Source organism: Coenobita brevimanus, chromosome 25 (genome assembly GCF_032717465.1).
Source record: "Coenobita brevimanus isolate Jiangsu-jjx chromosome 25, ASM3271746v2, whole genome shotgun sequence".
NCBI lineage: Eukaryota > Metazoa > Arthropoda > Malacostraca > Decapoda > Coenobitidae > Coenobita > Coenobita brevimanus.
In genome coordinates, this window is record NC_136978.1 from 10454974 (window position 1) to 10480572 (window position 25599).

Genomic DNA, 25599 nt, shown 5'->3' on the forward strand with positions numbered 1-25599 from the left:
ATATTTTAGCATATCCTCTTGGTCTACAGCCTTGTTAAGGTCAAAATATAAAGAACCTACACTAAGTATTTTCTGTGAACTGTAGTACATCTTAGATTAGCAGCTGTGTGTTGCATGTTTTGAAATCTTTACTCTTGTAGGACAGTACTGCAGTGCCAAAGTAAAGATTTTAAAATGAAATGCGGCATGCACAGTAAAGCATCAGCTAAAGTGCTAAGCAAAGAGTTCTTATCCTGTCAGCCATGCCAAATCAGCTTCCTTTCATTATATACTTCATTATCTGGTGTTTACCAGGTAGCAGCATGAAGCCCTTAGCTGTTTGGCTGAAGACATCCCTTTAGTTACTAATTCCTGATATCAAGGGTTTGCAGTCATGCACTTCCATAAAGGAATGAACAAAATTATGTATCCATAATAGTTATAATAGTACAATATTTTTTAAATATTTTTAAGATTATATTTTATTTTTACATTTAGAATTAGAAGTTTTAACAGTTCTGTTCCACAAACCCAGTAATCATATGTTCTTTGCTGATTATTCAAGCATTTACATGTATCCACAATGCAGTTTTTCATATTCATATGTGGAAATACATGTCCCTTAGCCCTAGATACAGTAATGGAATCTTTGTAGCCATGGCTCTTTCATTAATCCTTGTCATACAAAGCTCCTTTGTTTGGAGAGACTGCAAATACATAAGAAAGAGTACATAAACCATTTGATCAGTAATGCTTTTCAGACAGTGCTGGTGAATGGCTTAAGCTAAAGTGTACTGGACTATGATATTACTGTCTTAGATCTTATTATACAGTAGTTCAGTAGTGGTCGATGGTGGTGACCATCATCCACGTACTTGATGCAGTGCTGCCTACTTCTTTCTTCACCTTTATCATTCTTTTTCTGTGTTTGCCCTCCTCTCCTCCTATATCTTCCATCATTCTTATCACTTCTTATTATTCCTCTTTCCACTTCAGGTGGCTCTTCATTGAGTGATAAGAATAATTGTTCCCTGTAACCCAGGAAACCATTTACATTGCCAGATGGTAACTGCATAACCAGATCATGGGTTGATGTGGAGCCTACAGTGGTGCCACTGTTAAAGAGAGATGGAAGCGCAGTGTCCATTCGGGAACCAAACCTCCACACTTTTCTCTGCATCTCACTACAACGCAGCGAGGTGCTGTCTACTTCAGGGAAACATTGGTTCACTGCATGGGATGACCCTGGAGGGATGGTCGCGTGTCTGTGGTTGATGGGTCTGCTTGGGCAGACACACTGGAGTTACTTAATAAGAACAACAACAGTAGTTCAGTGCAGTACAGGCATATACAGTAATTTTATGTAATTAAAAATGGGTAATATTGTAATTCCAAATAAAGGAGCTTTGACTGTGTTTGTGGTCTCCACTGCTTTATGTTAGTGTGAGGTGCATGCTTGTGTCCTGGTGACCTTGGCGAGTGTTGTGGTTTGGCTTGGTGTATATTAACCCCAGCACTGTTCGCTTCTTCAGCCACGTCATGGGTCTGGCAACTACTACAGCTGCGTTTCTGGCGACTATAACTGTGGCCATACCCCCAGTGAGGGCCACCAGGTTGGTTAAGGCGACTGAGTGTGGATGGTGGTGGCAGTCACCAACCAACATTGTCGCATCACTTGTTTTTCATAAGACTCTGTAGTTGAAGGGACTGAATAATTACACCATTTAAGGCTGAGGTCCGCTGGTTTTGCTGAAGTCTATGCTGTGTTTTAATTTTTTTGATGTTGGATTTTTATTGATAATGGTGTCTTTATGCAGTTCCTTTTACTGGAGGGTATCGTATTCTGTTTAGTGCCACATAAAAATTATTCCACCCACAGCCTGCAGCCTGGATTGTCATATCAAGCAGTTCATGGCAAGGGCAACAGGGTTATATATGTAAACTCTTAGACCCTTCTGTGTTCCAGGCTTCTGCCCTCAGTCAACGGGGTGAAGGCTGCCTGAACCCACCACACAGTTGATGTAGTGTGTCTCTAACTAAATGCTTTGTCAGACGTTTGTCTCATGTCTCAAGCCTAACTACTGCTTTGTCTTCTTTCACACTTAGATAGGACATTGCTGAGTCTTTGCCATTGCTTGTTTACTCTTATTCATGATGGAGTTCACATTCTTATTCCTTTTATTTGTTCCTGTTTCCATGCTTTTATTATGTCTATTATTGATTTTCTTTATCATCATGTGCAGCTTCATACTACATGTACATCACATGTTTGTAAAGATGAATTAGCATTTAATTCTATTATGTCTGCATTTCTATAGTTAATTATAGCAGCACCAGTAGTATGTTAACTAAATTTAAGGCTTTTCTTTATTTGTGAATAGTAAATTACATCGTTTTCATCCATGCCCTATTCATTGTGCTGTCTACTGACAGTAAATCAAATTGTTGTTATGGGTCTGCTTACTTAGGCAGATGAGAGCAAAATTATCAGCACTGGTAATCTTGAAATTTTGGAGCTCATGTGTATAAATTTATGATCGGTAAAGAAAGTTAATTAATTTCTTTCCTGTGCACCAATGCATAAGGTACTGTAAATTGAACTTTTTCCATCATTCAGTATATGTACATGACATGAAAGTTTTATAGCTTTGTACCTTGTTTCTTGATATTGGAAACCCTGATGATGATAAGGACAAGAAGTGTAGAAGTATATAATATTGTTATTTTACTCCCATTTGTTCAAAGTGCTGGGGAAAATTCCATTAAAAAAAAAAAGCATTGATGGTGTGATTATAATGCATATGATCTTGACTTTTTTTTTCTTTACTTCCTGTAGCATCCACAAAACAGGTTTAGTAGAATCATGTTCAGTTGTATTGTTTTCATTGATAATACTTACATTTTGCCACTTTCACAATGTAGGTAACTAATACTAAATTTACCAACTAGAATATTCCACTAGATAGCAGAACATGGCTCAAACCTAATTACAGTATTAAATATCTCTTTTCTCACTAAGGCTCCTTGAATCGTTTATAAAACAAGTGATCTTTCCTTGTTCCTCTGATGCGCTACTGACTAATCCTCTAATGTTGTGTACGTCTTGCTTACAGCCACGTCATGGATCTGGCAACTACTACTCATGTGTGGCTGGAGAGTATGGATCTGGTGGTGTAAGTGTCACTAATAATGCTGAGGACTTTGTTGTGGATGATACTGTTGTTGCCTATCCTTGGGCCTTTGCACCTCATGAGGAGAAATATGGGACCTGCTGGTACCATTTTTATTATTTCATTGTATGATAGAGTTGGATATTGTGACATGAGGCAGTGATTCAGGTATGACATAGGTGGTAAAGGTGAACATTTTTGGAGAGGATAATTAAATGCCATTGCCGGATAGTTTTACTAAGAAAGACTGAAAGTCAAGAAGCTGAGGATCAGAGAAGAGGCAGATGAATACAGGACCAAAGTAGGGGAGGAGTTAGAATCAGTGAATTGGAATGAAATGGATCTGGCCAGCCTGTGTAATGCATATAGGGATTGCTTTGTTAGAAATGCTAAAGTGGTGTGCGGTGTGACAAGAGTAACAACAAAGAAGAAATAACATACGGCATGGTAGAATGAAGAAAGTTAAGAGAGCAGTGGAGGAAAAGAGGAAGAAGTGACTAGAGTGGTTACAGGACAGGGGTTCAATTGAAATAAGAGCTGAATATATTGAGAACAAGAAACACGTAGAGACTAGTGAAGACGAAAAATGTGGTAAATGATGATCTAGGAAGAAAAATCAATGCAATCTACTCTGAAAATAGGAAGTTATTCTGGAAAGAGGTGCAGAAATATAGAATTGAAAGCAGAAAGAAATTTGAAGGTGTGAAGTATGTAGGTGGTAGATTATTAACCCTTGGGGTTGAAGTAAGGGCCAGATGGAAAGAATATTTTGAAAGCCTGATGAATGGGAATAGAGAGAGCAGAGCCACTGTAAACATGATTGATTTTGGGGGGGTGCAGAGAAGGAATGCAGTGCTAGGAAATGTGACCCTCACACAGGTGAAGAGTGCTGTGAAGCAGCTGAAAAATGGGAATGCAGCTGGGGTTGATGAGGTGTATGCAGAGATGATTAAGTGCAGTGGAGAGAATGGAATCAAGTGCTTGTTGGAGATATGTAAGAAGGCATGGATGAGTGAAACTGTGCCAGCAGAGTGGAGAAAGGCTGTGATTGTACCCCTGTACAAAAATAAATGTGAGCAAAGTGAGTGCAAGAATTATTGTGGCATAAGTTTATTGAGTGTGGTAGGGAAGGTATATGGAAGAATTATTATAAATTAAGAGAGATATTAGAAGTCCTAGTGAGTGATGAACAAGGTGGCTTTAGGAGTGGCAGAAGATGTGTGGATCAAATATTTGCAGTGAGACAGATAGTGGAGAATGCCTTTGAGAAGGACTATTAGATGTTTATGGCATTCATGGATTTGGAAAAAACTATACAACGAAGTAGACAGGGAAGGATTTTGGAAGGTTTTGCACATGTACAATGTAGATGGTAAGCTGCTAGGTGCCGTCAAGAGTTTTTATGATGGTAGCGAAATATGTGTAAGGGTTAATGGGCATCTAAGTGAATGGTTCACGATTGATGTGGGTGTGCGACAAGGTTGTGTGATGTCTTCATGGTTGTTTGATATGTATATCGATGGGGTGATGAGAGAAGTAAAAACATGAGTAATGGAGAGGAGGATAGCATTGGTAATGAATGGTGATGGATGGAATATCTCAAATTTGTTGTATGGTGATGATGCGGTACTACATGCAAATTCCGTACAGGAACTTGGTAGACTAATGCAGAGTTTTTCTGATGTCTGTAAGCACTGTGCCTTGAGAGGAAATGTAGAGTAGAGTAAAGTGATGGTTACTGGGAGAGAAGGTGACTCCTAGTGCGATATTACAGTGAATGGAGAGAGATTGGAATTGGTGAGAGAGTTCAAATACAGTACCTGGGTACAATGATAGAAAAGAGGAAAATGTGCAAATGAAGTGGAAAGTAGAGTGACACAAGGAAGGAAAGTAGCTGGTGCAATGAAGGCCTTAATAAGAAGCAGAGGCTTGAGTGTTACAGCTGCACAAGGCTTACATGAAGGAGTGTTAGTGCCAACTTTAACATATGAATGTGAGACTATGGTGTGGCATGAAAATGAAAAGTCACAAGTGAGTGCAGTGGAGATGGGACTGCTAAGGAGTGTATGTGGAATACGGAGAGTGGATAAGATACAAAATAATATGATTCGTGAAAGATGTGAAGTGAGGAAGGTTGTGGACACCAGAATCGAAGAGAGTGTACTGTGATGGTATGGTCATGTGGAGAGAATGAATAACAATTGAGTGGTGAAAAAGGTATATCTGAGATAATTTGAAGGAGGGAGGAGGCAAGATAGGCCAAGGAGAAGGTGGAAGGATATGGTGGATGAGTGTGTGAGGAAGAGAGGTTTGCAAGTCGGTGAGGCTAGGGGACTGACAAGATATCGAGCTGGCTGAATAAATATTGTGAGGAAAAGTGCACGATCAGGGATTTGGCACCCCTTATTAAAGTGGCAGCGTCCGGATTGACCCTGTCGGATATGTTTATGTGAAGCTACAGAACGTGGTGAATGTTTTTGGAGTATCAGCTAGAGCGAGGATTCTGGGGGCTTGACTGATGAGCGAATGGAATCATGGCCCATTGGACTGGGCAAATTTTGGCTGTCTGGACATTGCAACTCCTCACCCCACCCTAGGGTGGGAAAGGAGGTCCGAATGATGATGATAAATTATAGATTGACATAGTCAGTCTCCTCACCCCACCCTAGGGTGGGAAAGGAGGTCCGAATGATGATGATAAATTATAGATTGACATAGTCATTATTCATCAGTGAAGTTACCGATGTGAGCAAATAGTAATACATAATCAGTAAAAGAAGAGGGAAAGCAGATACTGCCGTAATTTCTGTGTGAGACTGAGAAACAGCATAGTGTTGAGGTAAATGTTGGTAAGTAAAAGAAACTGCACAGTAATGGTTGGTAGGCATATTGGACACATACAGTATGCATGTTCTAATGGGTTCCTTTCCATTCAAGAAGGAATAAGACACTGAGGTGGGGATGGATTGGTGATGGGTCAGTTGAAGTTTAGGTGATACTTTGGATAGAGCTTTATCTCTTGAGTTACATCATTTGCCATCCTGACATTACTAAATGTCAGAATGATCTCTTTACCATGTTTTCACTGGATGAGTATGACTGACTTGCTTCCTCTGAGTGTCTGAGTGAACTGGAGGAAAGGAAACATAAAAATGGATGTTCTGTGTTGTGCAGTGTGAAGTTGATAAACGAATACCCAAAAGATAACAGATGAAGTTTTATTCATATGCATTTCATTCAGTGTCAGTTTTGGTGTACCATGTATACTGTATAGTACTGAATCTGGAAGTATTAATTCTAAGCTCAAGTTATCTGTTTGTTTGAGTGTTGCAGTTGTGTCAAGTGTTTTTTGTATGTGTTGTTTTGTTCCTGTACCTCACAACTGTTCACTAACATCTCCTATAGAATATAATAGTAAATTTAGGTTTGAAGTCTCTTGTTAATTGTACTTAGCATCATTTAATCGAGTCATACATTCATCCTTTTCCATTCACTAGAAATGCCTAACACCAGCTTCCATGCTTCTGAAGAATATTTGTTTTTATTTACCCTGTATCAGTTTATGGACAGTGTTGCAGTAAGTCCTCAGAATATCATTTTTTTCCCCAAAAATACTTGAAGTCCTTCATAAATTGTATAGAACTCACTTATTCGATCTCTACCTGTAGAGCTGACATCAGTTTTCTTTAGTATGCACTGCCAGTGGTCGGGAAAGAGCTGTAAAATATTGGAATATATCACTGATGTAATGAGGACTGTCTGTTTAACTTTTTATTTTTTTTAAAGCTGACTTGTCAGTTTTCTTTAGTATGCAGTGGCAGTTGTAGGGAAAAAGCTGTGATATATTGGAACATATCCCTGATGTAATGAGGACTGCCTGTTTAGCTTTTTATTTTCTGTGTTTATTTATTTACTGTACATTATTAATTTTTACATGAAGGGGATATTAACAAATTTTGGCGCTTTCCCACAGCCCCCTAGCTCGACTTATTACTCAACTGTGCCAGGTGACATGACCTCTTCCCGCATGAGCAACTCCACCTTCTCCCCAACCTATGATGACCCTGCCCGCTCAGATGAAGAGAGTGACCAGTATGGAGGTTCAACCTACTCTGGCGGTGGACCCTATGCCCGGGCTATTGATTCCGTCTCTCAGAGCGGCACAGCCAAGCGCCTCAGTAAGTAGCTGTGTCAAAAAGTGGATAGTGTATTAGGATGGTAGGGTAAGGGATGGAAGGACAGGGAGTGGAAGTGGCTGGAAAGGTGATCTGTAGCAGGTTGCAAAAGTGCAGAATATGTTAGGATGGTAGGCTAGGTGATGGAAGGACAGAAAAGGAAATTATCAGAAAGGTGATAAGTTGCTGGGTGGAAAACAGGATAGGTTACTTATAAATGGATGTTAGGATGGAAGATATGGGTTGGAAGGGCAGCATATGGAAATGATTGGAAAGATGATCACAGCTGGGTGGGAAAATGAAGAGTTAGGTAGGTGTTGGGATGGTAAGGTAGGGGATGGGGTGAAAATTATTGGAAAAGTGACAAGCAGGTATTTGGAAAAGCAGTAGTGTGTGGTGAAATGCTTAGGTATGGGGGTGAGATTGTGGTGGAGTGGATATGGAAGTTGTGTAGATTGGCTTGGGAAGAGGGAAGGGTTCCAGAGGACTGGAAATCAGGTATAATTGTTCCTTTATACAAAGGAAAAGGAGAGAGAGAAGTATGTGGTAACCATAGGGGTATTTGCCTACTTAGTGTGACTGGTAAAATATATGGTAGAATACTCATTGATAGGGTTAGGCATATGACAGAGCAGCTAGTTGGAGAAGAACAAGGGGGATTTAGGAAGGGAAAAGGGTGTGTAGATCAGATATTTGTTCTAAGATGTTTAGTGGAGAAGTATCTAGAGAAGGGAAGGAAAGTGTATGCTGCCTTCATGGACTTGGAGAAAGCTTATGACAGAATAGATAGGCAAGGTATGTGGAAGGTATTAAGAATATATGGAGTGGAGAGGAAATTGTTGAGTGCTGTGAAGAGTATGTACGAGGGAGCTAGGGCTACGTTGCGAATGGATGGTGAGCTGAGTGAGTTCTTTGATCTCAAGGTGGGACTGAAACAGGGTTGTGTGATGTCTCCATGGCTGTTTAATATATACATGGATGGGGTTGTAAAGGAGGTGCAGGGTAGGGCAGTGGATGTAGGGCAGTGGATGTGGGGGTGGCTCTAATGAATGAGGGTGAGATTTGGAAGCTTCCGGTGTTGCTGTTTGCTGATGATACAGTGCTGTTGAGTGAAGATGAATGGGAGTTGCAAGGTTTGGTGAATGAATTTGGGACAGTGTGTAGGAGGAGGAATCTGAAAGTTAATGTAAACAAAAGTAAAGTTATGGTGTTTGAGAGGAATGAAGTCACAGAGTGTGCAGTGAGGTTGGATGGTGAGGATATGGAGAATTTGAGTTCTGTTGGATGGTGAGGATATGGAGAATGTGAGTGCATTCAAGTACTTGGGTAGTGTGATGAGTAAGGATGGAACTTTGGGGGATGAAGTGCGTGAAAGGGTACAGCAGGGAAGGAAGGTTGTTGGTACACTGAGAGCAGTGATGAGAAATAGGGAGGTGAGTATGGAAGTTAAGAAGTCACTGCATGATAGTATTGTGATCCCTACCCTGACGTATGGAAGCGAGGCATGTACCTTACAAGAGGGGAACAAGTCAAGAGTGAGAGCAGTGGAAATGAGTTACTTGAGAGGAGCATATGGAGTGAAGTGGAGGGACAGGTTGACGAATGAAGAAGTGAAGGAACGCTGTGGGGTGGATGTGGATGTGGTTGAGAAGATTAGGAGAAATACACTGAGGTGGTTTGGACATGTGGAGAGAATGGAGAATGAACGACTGACTAAGAGGGTGTATGTGGGTGAGGTGGGAGGAGGGAGAGGGAGAGGTAGACCAAGGATGAGGTGGAGGGATGGAGTTGAGAGGTATATGAGGGAGGGGGGGGTGAGTTGGGGGGAGGGTAGTCAAATGGTGGGTGACAGAGCGACTTGGAGGCGTTTTGTCTGCGGCCACCCTTTGCGGGATTAGGGCGTCGGGCTATAGATAGATAGATAGATAGATATGTAGATAAGCTAGGATGGGTAGGGTGGGGGATGAAAATGCAGTAGAATGGAAATAATTGTAGAGATGAAAGCTTTGTAGGGGAGACTGATGTTTGAGATGCTTGACAGTAGGTGGTAGATTTTGTAGTGAGTATAATATCATCATATTTATTTAAGAAAAAATATAAATTGCTTATGCAAGTGAAATGTTGTGTAGTGTACATGAAAACTCTGTGTAACTGTAAAACATCAGTGTATATATATCAAATTTTGGGTAGTAGAGGTAACACATTTTCTTCTTGTGCCTCATCAAATAAGATGTGCCTGAGATTTCACGTTACCCTTGTTTTCTGTTACATGCTCTTTAGGTCACATCACACTGAGAATTTGCTGATTGTGTCCTAATAATGATGGGCACAGTATCACGGCCTTAACTACTTGCTGTGATAACGATTTATATATATTTTTTGAATGTTTTTTACATGTGGATGATTTTATTCAGCTTGGGAAGAATGCCCTCAAAGTGAAGGTCATGAAGGCTGTATCCACCTCTTCAATTTGCAGTCTCTCCAAAGCTGAATAAAATTATCCATTGATAGCAGATTAAAATTTGTAAATGATGGGGTTAGCTCTTCTTAAGGAGAGAATTTTTCATGTTCACCGTGCTGCATAAAACTGACCGCGTAATTATGCACTGGAAATTATACTGCATCTGTCATTATTTAATAACCAGTAATTGTAATGTTTTATAGTAAATATAGTATGCTGTTTAAAACAGTTATTTGAGTTATATTTAAGAGTGTGATGTTCCCTTTAGATTGATGGTAGTAGAGTAAATTTAAATTAAAATATATTTGGTATATGTTAAATGGAAATGAGAGAGTAACAGTGTAGAGATGTACATGCATATATTTATTCAAAATGCTGTAGGAATGGCGTGAGGTAGATATATTGATTTAAAATGCAGTGGGAATGGTGTGGGATAGCTGTATTTTGAAATGGAGTAACACTGGCGCCCAACTCAGATGGCGGCCCCTACCCAGGCAGCAACCCGGGCCTCGTGTGGCCTCAGGGTAGATTCTTCTGTAAGTCTTGCTTGCACATTAGTTGTCATATTAACCCCTCATTGTAAAACAGTTTGCTTTATTCACAGACTGTTGTACTTGGGTCATTACATGTGGTTGTCTGACTAACAGATTGTAATTTTCTTGTGACTGTAGTCTACTCTGGAAATTCAGTAACATGAAGTTTTACTACCTAAAAAAATCCCTGGTAAATAGTATTTTCTTTGTGGTGCTGGGCTTTGCCATCCTACAGAAATGCATCATCATTAATGTAATCACATTGTTATCTTGATGCCATCATTATTATCATGACCAATGCCTCAGTCCCCCTAACAGGGGATGATCATGACAGAATAGCCACCAGGATACACCATACAAAATGATTTGAATTGCAAGTGGTGATCTCCACTACCCGTTCATTTGTTGTCGAGTGCTTTAGGTGACTGTACAGTGTATACTGAGTGACAAGCCAAATTGCAGCCCAGGAAACGTACTACTTCAAGTGGTAATCATATCATCAAATGGATGCCTGGTGGCATAGTGAGTTAAGGCACTCCAAACAGAGGCAGTCCCCAACGGTTTACACCTGAGTGGTGATTTGAGTTTATTGTTCATATAAAACAACTCAAGGGAAAGTAACTGGTTACTACTCATGAAGGTCTGAACCAAATAGCTTAGCCCCTGACCCCTACACTTCTGATGGGGCAATAAAGGATTGGATGATAGATTGATACATAGAAATATGAAACACTCAGTTAGCTCTTCATGCTATAACAAATTTTGTGTTTATTTATTGGTAGAGTGAGAAGGACAGAACTGTGAGGGAAGAAAAATATAAAATATTTCCAGTGACTTAACACCAAACAAGCATAAACACCTAACAAACATAAGGCTTTGATTTGTAAAATGATTTTGCATAAAGTTATCATGTACAGTTCTTCGTATACAATTGAGGAAATTCAAAGCTTTGACTTGCTTCAGAAACTTTGACCCAAGTGGAACAGCATTTGAATACAGGCAAGTGTGTATGCATTATCTATCTGGTTTGTATATTTGAAATGATAATTGCCTGCAGCACCAAGGGCACAGTGGAGTTGTGCGTGTGGATGTTATATTACTAAAATGCTTTCAAGGTACAGTATTTATTAATTGGATTACTTGCCACACAAGGTAAACACTGATTTAAATTTTGCATTAACAAGATAACCCAAGTCATCTTATCATTTTGCATTTTCTTAAAAGGATTTTACAGCAAGCTGAATCTGTGATGCATTCTAAATGTTTAGCATTTATGCAAGATAAACAGTATTCAGTATACTAACATACAGAGGAATATGCACTGATCACTTAGCATTGTGGTGGGGGATTTATTTTATTTGCTAGTCTTAATAACTTACTGTACTTTAGGTTAGCAGTAATGTGTAATTGATTTGTTAAAGTAGAAGAATACAGTTAGAATATATCAATCATTTAAGCTACAACTTTCATCCTCCTTTTCTGTCTGAGAATATTAAGTATATCCAGTGTAAAGAACTGATATTGAGAGTGACAGTTTAGGTGTTCTTTGTATGTCACTGGCATCATTTCACATTACTGAGAATATCAGACAGTGTATTTATTAATTTCTCCTGATTATAGTAATTTACCCTTGGAACCCTTCAGCTTGAGGTAGTTTTGCATAAGCTTAGTAAAATTTGTGTAGCCAGTATAAAATTAAAACAACTTCAAGATAAGTGGGTTAAGAATGGAGTGCATTCCTCAGCTGAACAGAATTGTCTACAGTAGTACTGTAGTCAAAATAAGGTCCTAGAGTGTCCCAGTCATCCTTTATGTGTTAAGGAGATTCATTTGAACATTTAGCATAGCCAGTATACTGAGGATACATAAACCTACTAGTACTTTATGTTCCCTTGATACATTGTTATACGTACATATAGTACTTGCATAGACATATGATCACAGTATATAGATTTCTCTTGTTAAAGTGACTCATGCCACACCCTGTATTAAAATCCTCTTTCAACCATTGTAAATTCATCTGTGTTGCAACTGCTGTGCTTTGTGTGCATCTCAGAGTGTGCAGAGGAGGGGAACCAGGATTCATGTGTTTTCACTGGTGCAGTTACTGTTTTTGCTCTTAAGAAAAGCTTAGCAACCTGGCTTGCAGCTGTATGTTCTCCAGATTAATAGCACTGAAAATTTGTGAGATCATAATTCCAAGCTAGGTAATGTTGGCTTTTGCACTCTCTTCATTTTAGTTTGCTGTCATTCACACCTGCAGCACATTCCATAATGAGCCAGGTAAATTAAAAAGCATAATAATGTATGTAGTTCTTTAGCCGTTTACCATTATATAACTTAGGTGGGATAAATCACCTGAATTCTCATCCCCCTCTTGCTTACTGTAGCTCATTTGAGTCATCATCCATGGAGCTGACTGTTATTTCCATAACAGTATTCTTTTTTTATGTGTGTAACAAAACTTACATATTAGAAGTTGATGAGTCACTACAATATTTATGATAAGGTTCACCACTCACCTGTCTATTGCCAGATGCCTCAATCCCATAAGGGGTGGCCACAAACAAATCGCCTCCATGTCGCCCTGTCCCCTTCCATTTCACGCCCTACTTCCAGCTCACACCCCCCCCTCTCTCATATACCTCTCCACTCCATCCCACCATCTCATCCATGGCCTCCCCCTCCCTCTGCCCCCCCACTGCCTCACTGACATACACTTTCGTTGTCAGTCTCTTGCTCTTTATCCTCTCCACATGACCAAACCACCTCAGTGTGTTTCTCCTAACACTTCCTATCACATCCACATCTACACCACAATGCTTCTTCACTTCCTCATATGTCAGTCTTTCTCTCCATGTGACTCCACATGCCCCTCTCAGATAACTCATTTCCACTGCTCTCACTCTTGACCTGTGCTCCTCCAACAAGATCCAAGCTTCATTTCCATATGTTAGAGTTGGTATCACAATACCGTCATGCAGTAACTTTTTCACTTCCATGCTCACTTCTCTGTTTCTTATCACTGCTTTCAAGGAACCAGCAACCCTTCTTCCTTGTTATACCCTTTCAAGCACTTCACCCTCTAAACTTGCATCCTTACTCACACTACCCAAGTACAGTACTTAAATGTACCCACATTTTCCATTTCCTCTTCATTCAACCTCACTGTACATTCACTGACTTTCATTTCTCTCAAAGACCATAACATGACTCTTCCCTACATTTACCTTTAGTTTCTGTTTCTTACACACTCTCCCAAACTCATCCACCAAGCCTTGCAGCTGCCCTTCATCTTCACGTAACAACACAGTACAGGGACTTTCCACACACAGCCCTCTGTCATTAGGGCCACTCCAACATCCACTTCCCTACCTTGTATCTCTTTTAAAACCCCATCCATATACAGATTAAACAACCATGGAGACATGACACATCCCAGCTTCAGTCCAACCTTCAGATAGAAAAATTCACTCAGTTCAAAACCCACATGCACTGCAGCCTTGGCGCCCTCATACATACTCTTCACGGCATTCAACAACGTCCCATTTACTCAATATATTCTTAACCCTCTTGGGCACAGTCATGCGATTTGCGTTCCATGTGGTTTGTTACAAAGAAGCACAGTCATGCGAATCGCGTTCCTAAGCAGAAAAAAACGCCGTCAGAAGAAAAGTTTTCAGCCGATTTGCATCAAATTTTGGTGCGTTCTAGTGTGTGCATCTCTTTTCCGAGGTAAGCATTTGGCAACACTGTGACTGCTCTGATGAGACAATGCATAGCAGAAATATCTCAGTATCTCATGACCAGCTGGGCAGGAGAGTAGCGCAGCTGTCAGCGTCCCTTTAAACCTGCTGTTTTCCCCCTCACACCGGAGGCAGAAGCCATTATTGAAATATTGTGATTGTACAGTGTTTTTTACTATAATGTGAAGTGATTGTGTCTATGGAACATAGATATATTGTCTGTAAATCATTGGGGCCTGTTATCAGCTGTTAAGCCTACAGGCATGAGTGTGGTTTGTTATAACGGGGATTCCACTCTGCTTCACCCTGCCTGTAAATGATGTGAGTATTTTACCTTTATATAGTGAAGCCAATACTTTTATTTGTGAAACATATAGTGCCTGGATTGGTGAAATAACTGACCTACCATAGCGGGCATTATGCACGCCATAGAGATATGCAACAGGCGCTAAGGAAACAGGCGGTCACGTACGCCATAGAGTCGGGAATAATAGAGGAGGTTGGGATGGAATCATGCAATAGTGTTTTATATTGCGTATGGTTTAGTGTGAAATAAACATATAAAATAGTGCAGTGAGTGTTCACAGAAATATTTCATGCATTGACTGACTTAGCTAAAACATAGCGCAGGTGTCAGAGACAAGAAATATGCCACAACCACATATACATACATGTGTCGTGCAGCGAATGTTCGTGGAGAAATCTATTGTGTGCATTGCATGTGTTTTAGGCAAATGTATCGCAAGGAGAGAAGAATATACGCCACACACACACACACACACACACACACACACACACACACACACTATCTATCTATCTATCTATAGCCCGACGCCCTAATCCCGCAAAGGGTGGCCGCAGACAAAACGCCTCCAAGTCACTCTGTCACCCACCATTTGACTCCCCTCCCCCCAACTCACTCCCCCCTCCCTCATATACCTCTCAACTCCATCTCTCCACCTCATCCTCGGTCTACCCCTCCCTCTCCCTCCCTCCACCTCACCTACATACACCCTCTTAGTCAGTCTTTCACTCTCCATCCTCTCCACATGTCCAAACCACCTCAGTGTATTTCTCCTAATCTTTTCAACCACATCCACATCTACCCCACAACGTTCCTTCACTTCTTCATTCGTCAACCTGTCCCTCCATGTCACTCCACATGCTCCTCTCAAGTAACTCATTTCCACTGCTCTCACTCTTGACTTGTTCCCCTCTTGCAAGGTCCACGCCTCGCTTCCATACGTCAGGGTAGGGATCACAATACCATCATGCAGTGACTTCTTAACTTCCATACTCACCTCCCTATTTCTCATCACTGCTTTCAGTGTGCCAACAACCTTCCTTCCCTGCTGTACCCTTTCACGTACTTCATCCCCCATAGTTCCATCCTTACTCATCACACTACCCAAGTACTTGAATGCACTCACATTCTCCATATCCTCACCATCCAACCTCACTGCACACTCTGTGACTTCATTCCTCTCAAACACCATAACTTTACTTTTGTTTACATTAACTTTCAGCTTCCTCCTCCTACACACTGTCCCAAATTCATTCACCAGACCTTGCAACTCCCATTCATCTTCATTCAACAATACTGTATCATCAGCAAACAGCAACACCGGAAGCTTCCAAATCTCACCCTCATTCATTAGGGCCACCCCCACATCCACTGCCCTACCTTGTACCTCCTTTACGACCCCATCCATATATATATTAAACAGCCATGGAGACATTACACACCCCTGTTTCAGTCCCACATTGAGATCAAAGAACTCACTCAGCTCACCATCCACTCGCACCGTAGCCCTAGCTCCCTCGTACATACTCTTCACAGCACTCAACAATTTCCCCTCCACTCCATATATTCTTAATACCTTCCACATACCTTTCCTATCTATTCTGTCATAAGCTTTCTCCAAGTCCATGAAGGCAGCGTACACTTTCCTTCCCTTCTCTAGATACTTCTCCACTAAACATCTTAGAACAAATATCTGATCTACACACCCTTTTCCCTTCCTAAATCCCCCTTGTTCTTCTCCAACTAGCTCCTCTTTCATATGCCTAACCCTATCAATGAGTATTCTACCATATATTTTACCAGTCACACTAAGAAGGCAAATACCCCTATGGTTACCACATACTTCTCTCTCCCCTTTTCCTTTGTACAGAGGAACAATTATACCTGATTTCCAGTCCTCTGGAACCCTTCCCTCTTCCCAAGCCAATCTACACAACTTCCATATCCACTCCACCACAATCTCACCCCCATACCTAAGCATTTCACCACACACTCCATCAATTCCTGGGGCCTTTCCCAGCTTAATCTTCTTCATCGCTTCCACTACTTCCGACCTACTGATCTCTTCCTCCCTCCTCTCATCTCTTCTTCTCCCAGCCATTCCCCAACCACTTATACTCACACTGCTCTCACTCTCTACATTCAACAAATCCTCAAAGTGCTCCTTCCATCTCCTCAATTTCTCTCTCTTCTCCACCAACAATCTATTATTCCTATCTTTCACTCCCCTACTATTTCCCCTTTCACACTGCCTTACTTTCTTTACCTCCTTCCAAAACAATTTCTTACTCTCCCTCCATTTCACACTCAGATTCCTCCCAAACTCTTCATCCACTTTCTTCTTACTCTCCTTCACCAGTCTCTTAACCTCCCTTCTCCTGCTCACATATACCTCTCTCTTCTCTCTCTCATCTTCTCCCCTACCTCTACTCGCCAACCATTCACCATATGCTTTCTTCTTTTGTTCCACAGCTCGTTTCACCTCATCATTCCACCATGCTGTCCCTTGCACACCCTTGCATCTCCTCCTCACTCCACAAACCGCCTCACACGCTGCGCTTATCTCTTCCGTGAATATCTTACATACGTCTTCCACCCCTTCCATCTGCTCTAGCTCATACCTTCCCAATCTTTCTTCCACTATGCTCTTATACTCTGTCCTCTTCTCACTATCTTGCAATTTCTCCACTCTTCTCACAGGAGCTGCTTCCTCCTGTCTTCCCCTTCGCCTCCTCAACCACTTTCTTTGCAGCTCTACCTTGGCCATCACTAAGTGATGGTCCGAGACTCCATTCCCCCACCCTCTCCACACCCTTGCATCCAACACTTGTCTTCTCATTCGCTCATCCACACACACGTAGTCTATCATTGCCTTTCGTTCAACAAGTTCACCATCCATCCTCCTCATTACTCTCCATGTATACCGGTGGATCATCTTATGACGAAAGTAGGTGTTGGCTATTGCCAACCCCTTACCAGCACAGATGTCCACCAAAGCACTACCATTCCCATCTACTTCCGCTGGCACACCCCACTGACCAACCACTCCATCCACTCGTACATTCCCGACTTTGCCATTCATGTCTCCAATCAACAGCACTCTCTCGCTCCTCTCAAACTTGTCCATACATGCTTCTACTCTCGCCCAAAACTCATCTTTCACTCTTGCCACTCGATCCTCTGTTGGAGCATACACACATACAATCGCCCATGCTTGTATACCTACTTTCATCCTCACCCATACAATCCTTGCACCCACTGTTCCATACTCTCTTATATTCTCCTTCCACTTCTTGCTTATCATCAGACATACTCCCTCTCTTGCCCTCTCATTCTCACTGACTCCCGCACATATACCTACACCGTATTCCCATTCTCTCATCCTTTCACCTTTCCATTTAGTTTCAGTCAATCCACATATATCCACTTTTGCATCCTCAAGCACCTGGACAATCTCTCTCTCTTTCACTTCATCATTCACTCCTCTCACATTCCACGTTCCCACCCTCAGAATGTCCTTTGTCCGTTCCTTAGTCGTCAACGTATGGTCCGTCCGGGTCCGAGGCGCTTTATTTGCTTTTTTAGTTAGTTCTTTTTACGGGGTGGGGCACTAACCCACCACCAACCCTTTTAGTCGCCTCGTACGACAAGCAGGGATACTGGGGGAGTATTCTTGAAACCCTCCTACCCCCTACTGCCAGCATCTCAACACCTCTGGAGGAAGTGAGTTATGTGTATTTTGTTGATTTGTATATTGACCTATTTCTATATTTCAATATTCTTTACACAAATAAGTAATGTTTTTTACATACAGTACACACATATGAGATGGAAGAAAGTTCAGCTTCGGTATCAGTACCTAGCAAAAAGACTAGTGGTCATGTCGAGTTTCTGAGAGCACTGTCAAAAACCTTATGATATTTTACGTGTATACTTTGAGTAAAAAAAGAAAATAATAAAACGTAATGAGCAAAAATATATAGGCATGGGTGAGGCAGGGAAAGAAAGTTTTTTATCTCGCATGTGGGTGAGGAGGAGTATTCTACGTTTGTCGTCCAATTGCACCAAAACTATTGGACGTATCGATTTCCTGTAAGAACCAGGATAAAGAGCAGTAACTTCAATGTATGTTCATTACCAGAATATAAGCCTTTTGGGAGCATTTTTTTGTAGGAAAAGGCGAGGGAACAGACTATGTTTTTTTTTTCCTCACTTGAGGTAAAAGTTGAAAGCGCTTAGAGGAGTAATCTCACTTTATTGGCCAATTACTCGAAAACTATTGGACGTATCAATTTCCTGTAAGAACCATGACAGAGCAGTAAATTCTACGTATGTACAAGACATAACAATGTAATATCTATGATAAGAATTCATTGTTACATAGGCAGGAATATAATGAATGCTGTGCGCGCATCACGAAAGTGATGGACGGACGTGAGTTCCCAGTCATTTTTGGCGATTTACTCGAAAACTTTGAGGCATATCGAAACATCTTTGCTTATTAGAAAGCTCGTGAAATTCTGCATAATATTATGCAATAAAAACTTAAGGTGTGCGAGACAAGTTCTGAATGAGAGCTCATTGAATTTTATTCAAAAATGGCTTTCAGTTTTTGGCTATTTTCTCGAAAATTACAAATCGTATCACAACCGGATTTGCCTTTTTAGAAAGCTGATGAAATTCTCTATCAAAACTTCAAATAACATTTTGCTGTATGATGGAAAGCATTCGATTGGTGATGTTGGGAAGTGAAATTGACGTAGCGAAATGTTTATTCACGGCCGCCTGATGTTGTTTTATTCATGTTTTCCTGTTTTTCTGTGGTGCTTATCAACTAGAACAAACATCGACAAATAAGATGATATAGGTTTCATGGCAGTATATTGATGTTTGGGTGGCAAAAGTAAGGCAAGAATATGTGTTATTTGCCACTTGCAGGCAGCCAGGCCGGGTGGCCTCGCAGAAAAAAGCGTGTGCCAGAAAACTTACCGAAACTTATTGTGCACGAGAGGGTTAATACTTTCCACAATCCTCCTTTATCCATCCTGTCATATGCTTTCTCCAAATCCATGAAGGCCACATACAACTTTTTTCCCTTCTCTAGAAACTTTTCCACTAAAGATCTAAGGATGAATATACGTTCTACACAATCTCTTCCTTTCCTAAAACCTCCCTGTTCTTCTTCAGCTAATTCCTCTGTTATTTCCCTAACTCTGTCAATAAGTGACCTACTGTATACTTTTCCTATTACACTAAGAAGACAAATACTGCTCTGATTACAACACATTTCTTTTTCCTCTTTTTCTTTACACAAGGGAATAATTATACCTGACTTTCAATCCTCTGGGACTCTACCTTCCTCTCAGGCCAATCTGCACATCTTCCACATCCATTTTACTACTTTCTCTCCCCCATGCTTCATCATTTCACCACACACTCCATAAATTCCTGGGACTTTTCCCGTTTTGACTTTCTTCATTGCTTCCACAGCTTCCATCCTACTGATTTCTTCCACTCTTCTCACATCCCTCCATCTCCCAGCCATTCCCCAGCCACGTATATTCAGATTACTTTCATTCTCTATGTTCAGCAATTCTATAAAATGTTCTCCACATCTGCTCCACGACTAACTTCTTTGACACCCTGTCTAACTCACTTTACCTCTTTCCAGAACATTTTCTTACATTCCCTTCACTTTACACTCATATTCCTTCCAAATTCCTCATCCACTCTCTTCTTACTCTCTCTTACTAATCTTTTCACCTCTGTCTTCCTCTCTATATATAACTCTCTCGCCCGTCTCTCAACTTCCACACCCCTGTTTCTCATCCACTCACTATATGCTTTCTTCTTTTGTGTCACAGCCTGTCTCACTTCTTCATTCCACCATGCTGTTCCTTGCACCCCCTTTCGTCTTCTCTTCACCCCACACACCACCTTACATGCTGCACAGATTTCTTTTGTGAATATCTTGCACACACCTTCCATGTCCCCCATCTGCTCCAATCCATATTTACCCAATCACTCCTCCATTTCTCTCTTATATTCTGCCTTTTTTCCAGCCTCTTGTAACCTTTCCACCCTCCTTGTATAAACTACTTCCTCCTGTCCATCCCATCTTCTCTTCCTCCATTTCATTTGAACCCTGATCTCATCACCATCAAGTGGTGGTCAGAAAGGCCACTCCCTCAACCTCTATATGCTGTTGCATCCATTACACATCCCCTCATCCTATCATCCACACACATGTGTAGGGCTTATTGGTAAACAGTCTTTATTACTTTCATCATTATATGTCTGTATTAATAATTTTAACTCCAGCAATGGTTGCTTGTGGCATATGAAATTATTAAAGTCTCATTCATGATCTTGCTTCTCAGGCCATGAAGACATTAGTAATGATCATGATGTCAGGGAGTGTTCCTTCTTAGTTTTATGCTGTGAAATATAAGTTTAAGTCTAAAACTTGAAATCTTCAGGTGCTTGTGTAGCCCTTTGTGGAGTTTTTATTTATTAATTCATTGTTTTTAAAAGAGAATGTTTATTTCAGTACTTACAGTACTGTATTTTCCTTAAACATTAATTATCCCATTTTATGGATATTTGGGACATCTTGAAGACAAGTGAACAATATGGTATGAAATTGTCTGTAAATGTTATTTATTTATTTTTTAATGGATATTTGGAAGTCAAGTGAGGAATGACTACAGTATAAAGAAGGTGTTCAGTAGTTGCTTCCAAGTTTCATGGTAAAATAGGAAGATTTATTTAAACTGTGCATTCTTTCAGTTGGAATTGTATCTTAATTACGGATACAATACAAAATTGTAGATAAAATATACCTGTAATTGAGCCTGTGCCTGCAGTATTAATGTGATACTTGGGATTTTTATAAGTTTTTTACAGAAAGCTGCTAGACACTAGTAGACATCCAGCATTCCTGCAGTCATTCATTGTGGGATAATCATCATTGCTCAACAGAAGTGTTCCATCATGCCACGATTTTCTACAACAGAAGTACTGTAGTTCCCACGCATTGACAGGGTAGTGTACTGTACTTGGAAAATGGCACTGATTTTCTTGCAGCAAATGGAAGGATTTCTGACAATACTAATGGAATACAATACATTGGGGGCAGACCCTTAGTATGTGAAACACCTGATAAGCGAAATTAACTCAGGAGAAAAATATATATATATATTTTTTTAATATGCGAAATGTGATTCTAAAATGTGAATCCGTCCTCTGAAAGCAAGGGAAAAATGGTGTTCCCACTCAAAATGGTAGAACAGGTATATTGTTTTGAAGTTGGGGACTAAATAACATAGCGGTTTGTTAGTCATAGTTGATGACACCTTTTCAGATACGGTACATTAATTACTTCTTGGTGAACAGTGTTGTTGATGTCCTTGCAGTGAACCGTGGCAGCACCTCTGGCAGCACTGGTCAGGGATCCCCCGAGCCCCCACCACCCCCACCACCTCGCAATGGTGACTTGCCCCTAGACTCTTCTGGACTTGGCTCCTCCCTCAATGACTCCAACAACTCCACTGCTTCTAACCAGTTTTCAGAAGCAGAGTGTGATCATGACCTTGTTCAGCGCAACTATGGAGGTGTGCACTTTATCCACTAGTTGTTTATCTTCTAATTACAGTATATTCTAATTTTCTCTGATATTTTTATTTCTCCATTGCCTCTTCTCACCATAGTTTTAACTGTAGAATGTTCAATGACATATTTTTAAAAATTTTATTATTGTTAACTCCAGATGATTTTGTTCATATTGAGACACATCTCTAGTGGTGAAGGAACAAATTAAGAGTCTATCCAAAGGTGAATGAATCATCTGGTGGTAACACTAATAGAAATTGAAGTACTGTATGTTATTGAAGTGAAGGTTTTAGATTTAGCTCTCAGTAGCAGATGTAATTCAGTTGCTCTGTTTTGCATACTGTTGTGTCAAGTAACTTTCCTTTGCTTATGGTACGTATTCATATTTTGCTTTATTTTCTGTAGCTTTTTAGAATTTTTGTCATTCCATTTTTATATACATTTGAAGGTTTATTTGATTTCTTTTGCATATTTTTCTTCCAGATTATCATTGGTAACTTTTTGCTGTGTGTAGTGCATTTTTATATATATATTTTTAGTCTACTCTCACTCTTCAGATGCTTTGAAGCATGGGGTAAGATCATAAGAAGGACTGTGGAGTTGTTTAATAATTGAAGCTTATTTTTCAGATTAAGCACAGTACAGTATAATATTTTTTAAACTTTTCTGTATGTGCATGTGTAATGTGTTTGCATTTTTTCTTGTCATCTACTCATCTAATTTTAAAACCAGATACCATGAAATAACAGTATTCAGTCAAAACACTCATCTTTGAATTATTATGCTTTGTTAAAAGTTTATGTGACTGGCAGCTCACTTTTTTTTTTTTTTTTTTTACTGATACATTATGAATAACTAATCAGTGAGCAGAGCACTCAACTTCAAAAGCATGTTGGTAGGTAGGCAAATTCTGCTTAAAATAGGATAATGTATATTCATTATTTGAAAAATAATTAATTACAGGAGTTATTTCAAATTTCCACAGATAAGCATAGTGTTCAAGCCAATCCAGGTATGTTTGACTCTATAATATCAGTGCTTTCCGAAAAAAAAGTGAACCGTAAGTTAACCCATGCCTCACGTTCATCATGGCCATCTCCGTCTTTTGTTTCAGCATCACATTTGATCTCCCTGCAACGTATGTTAACCATCTCAGTCTAATGATATTTCTTATCTTATTCGTGCCATCTCCAGGTGATTTTATTAAACTCAAGAGAGACTTTGAAGTGGAGGGGAAGATACGGCTTTCATGAACCTGTTCACTACTAGGGTGCTCCCATGAGCTGTATAAAATTGTCCAAATGGTATGAATAAGATATAATTGTTCACCTTAGGCTGAAGTGGTTAAAGTGCCTTTGTCACTAAAGTGTGTTGAAGCTCCCAGTGCGCTTGTAAATTTTGAATTGGCAGAATCAGATTCTTGTTAGCAAAGTATGCCAAAAGAATTATGACCAATTCCTACTGCCTTAATATAGCATCATAAGATCACAGTGTTTCGTGATATTATGGTCAGTTTAATTGAATTTAAAGCAGTAAGGATTACCAAATTCAGCCTTCATTCAGTCACCCTCTTTGACACCCCAACAGTAACTCCTCCAATTTTACCGTGGTGCACTGCTTATCATTCCAACACTGCTTTAAGACCCTCCTATATAACAAGAAAAGCAGGCAGATTTACTGTAGGAAGTTACTGAAATACAATACAGTTTACTGTTGATGTCATTCACAGCTTTAATAACTAGCAAACTTTTGTCATTGATTAATAGCTGTAGAATTAATGTACATTGAGATCCAGTATGCACTCATAGTGGTTTATTGATAAAATGATATTACAGCAGCATTTTTCCCCAGCAAGTGTATCCTTATATGGTAGGACTGTACGTACATATGGTAGCCCAGGTTAGCACTGGCAGGAATACTGTTGGTGTCTTACTGGATTATCCTGGAAGATTTATGCTTAGATATTTGGAAGGATCTTGATACTGATCTGCAAGAGTGCAGGATGGTTTTCTCTTGGTTTAAGCAAGTGTACTTTCCCTCATGGCACAAAAAATAGTTAAAAAGTTGCAAGTAGGATTATTTAAAATGCAAGCAGTTTTGTGTGTGTGTGTATTTATATATATATATATATATATATATATATACTGTATATATATATATATATATATATATATATATATATATATATATATATATATATATATATATATATATACAGTGGAACCCTGGAATTCGTACGCCTCTCTACTCGTACAACTTGGTTTTTGTACAGCTTTTTCGTCCAACAATTGCTTCGTTTTCATATGGCGACCTGCTATTCACACTAAGAGATGCGGCATCATAGGTGCCATGTGGTCGCTAGTCCTAATTTGTCTTCTGCCAGCTACGCATCAGTCATACAGGCCCCAACCCCAAGCATCTCCCCAGCCCCAAGTATCTCCCCAATCCCAAGAATCTCCTCGTCCAAAGAGACAGAAAAGAGAAAAAACACCAGAGGGGCAGTTACCTACAGTTTTCATGGAAGGTGACTCCCCTTCCAAAAACAACACCCCTCCTCCTCCTCTCCACATCCATCCACTTAAGCCATCAGATCTCCTCGGTACAAGTAAATTGCAGTAAAATTATCATTTATATCATATGCAGGGTATATTTCTTTATTTTAAAGGTTTTATGTACAGATTAATGCAAAATACATTGTTTTTTATGGAAAAAAATTATTCGGTTTTCGAACAATTCGCAACTCGTACAGCCTCCAGAAATGAATTGTGTACGAATTCCGGGGATCTACTATGTATATATATACACACACCTCTTTCCTTCCTAAAACCTCCCTCTTCTTCTTCAGCTAATTCCTTTGTTATTTCTCCAGTTCTGTCAGTAAGTATCCTACCGTACACTTTTCCTATACAGTCAGAAGACTAATTCCTCTGTGATTGTCACACACTTCTTTTTCCCCTTTTCCTCTGTACAGGGGAATAATTATACCTGAATTCCAACCCTCAAGGACCTTACCTTCCACCCAGGCCAATCTGCACATCTTCCATATTGATTCTACTATATATATATATATATATACATAATATACTATAGCAGTAGCCGTGTGTGTGTGTGTGTGTGTGTGTGTGTGTGTGTGTGTGAGTATTTTGGGCAGCCAAAACTACACATTCAAATTGCACCAAAATTGGTACAGAAATCACAAAAAATTCACTGATGTGAAAAAACTTGGTCCCATCACGATTGAAAAACTTTTACTATATTTAATGAGCGATCACATTTTGACCAAAAAATGCCACTCCTGGTGCCCGGCATAGGATCTCCATAGAATTTTTTCCCCACAGGTACAACTAAAGTATTTCGGACTTGCATTCGGACAACTTGGGTTCCATTCCCGAAGCTGCAAATAACACAATCAGTTGATTAGCCGCAAAAAATCCAAGTGACACTGTTACACTAGAACAGCATATAAACGCGAGAGCCCTCTGCAGGAGCAAATGCGAGGGGCCCGAAAGGCCCACGAACACTTATATATATATATACCGTATTTCGCGGCATATAAGACGCACTTTTTTGTCTCAAAGTTACCTTAAAATATCCCCATGCGTCCTGCACGTTAGACTAAG

The 25599-nt window shown here is 40.1% G+C and overlaps 1 protein-coding gene across 1 annotated transcript in view; it reads left to right on the forward strand.

Annotated features, from left to right (window-relative positions):
- Positions 1-25599, forward strand: part of Dscam1 (Down syndrome cell adhesion molecule 1) — an 829655-nt gene that overhangs the window by 767549 nt on the left and 36507 nt on the right. The window contains exons 37-40 of the mRNA XM_080267762.1: positions 1512-1592; positions 3093-3152; positions 7123-7327; positions 21784-21981. Of these exons, the coding sequence (XP_080123888.1) occupies positions 1512-1592; positions 3093-3152; positions 7123-7327; positions 21784-21981 (544 nt within the window). The remainder of the gene's footprint in view (positions 1-1511; positions 1593-3092; positions 3153-7122; positions 7328-21783; positions 21982-25599) is intronic.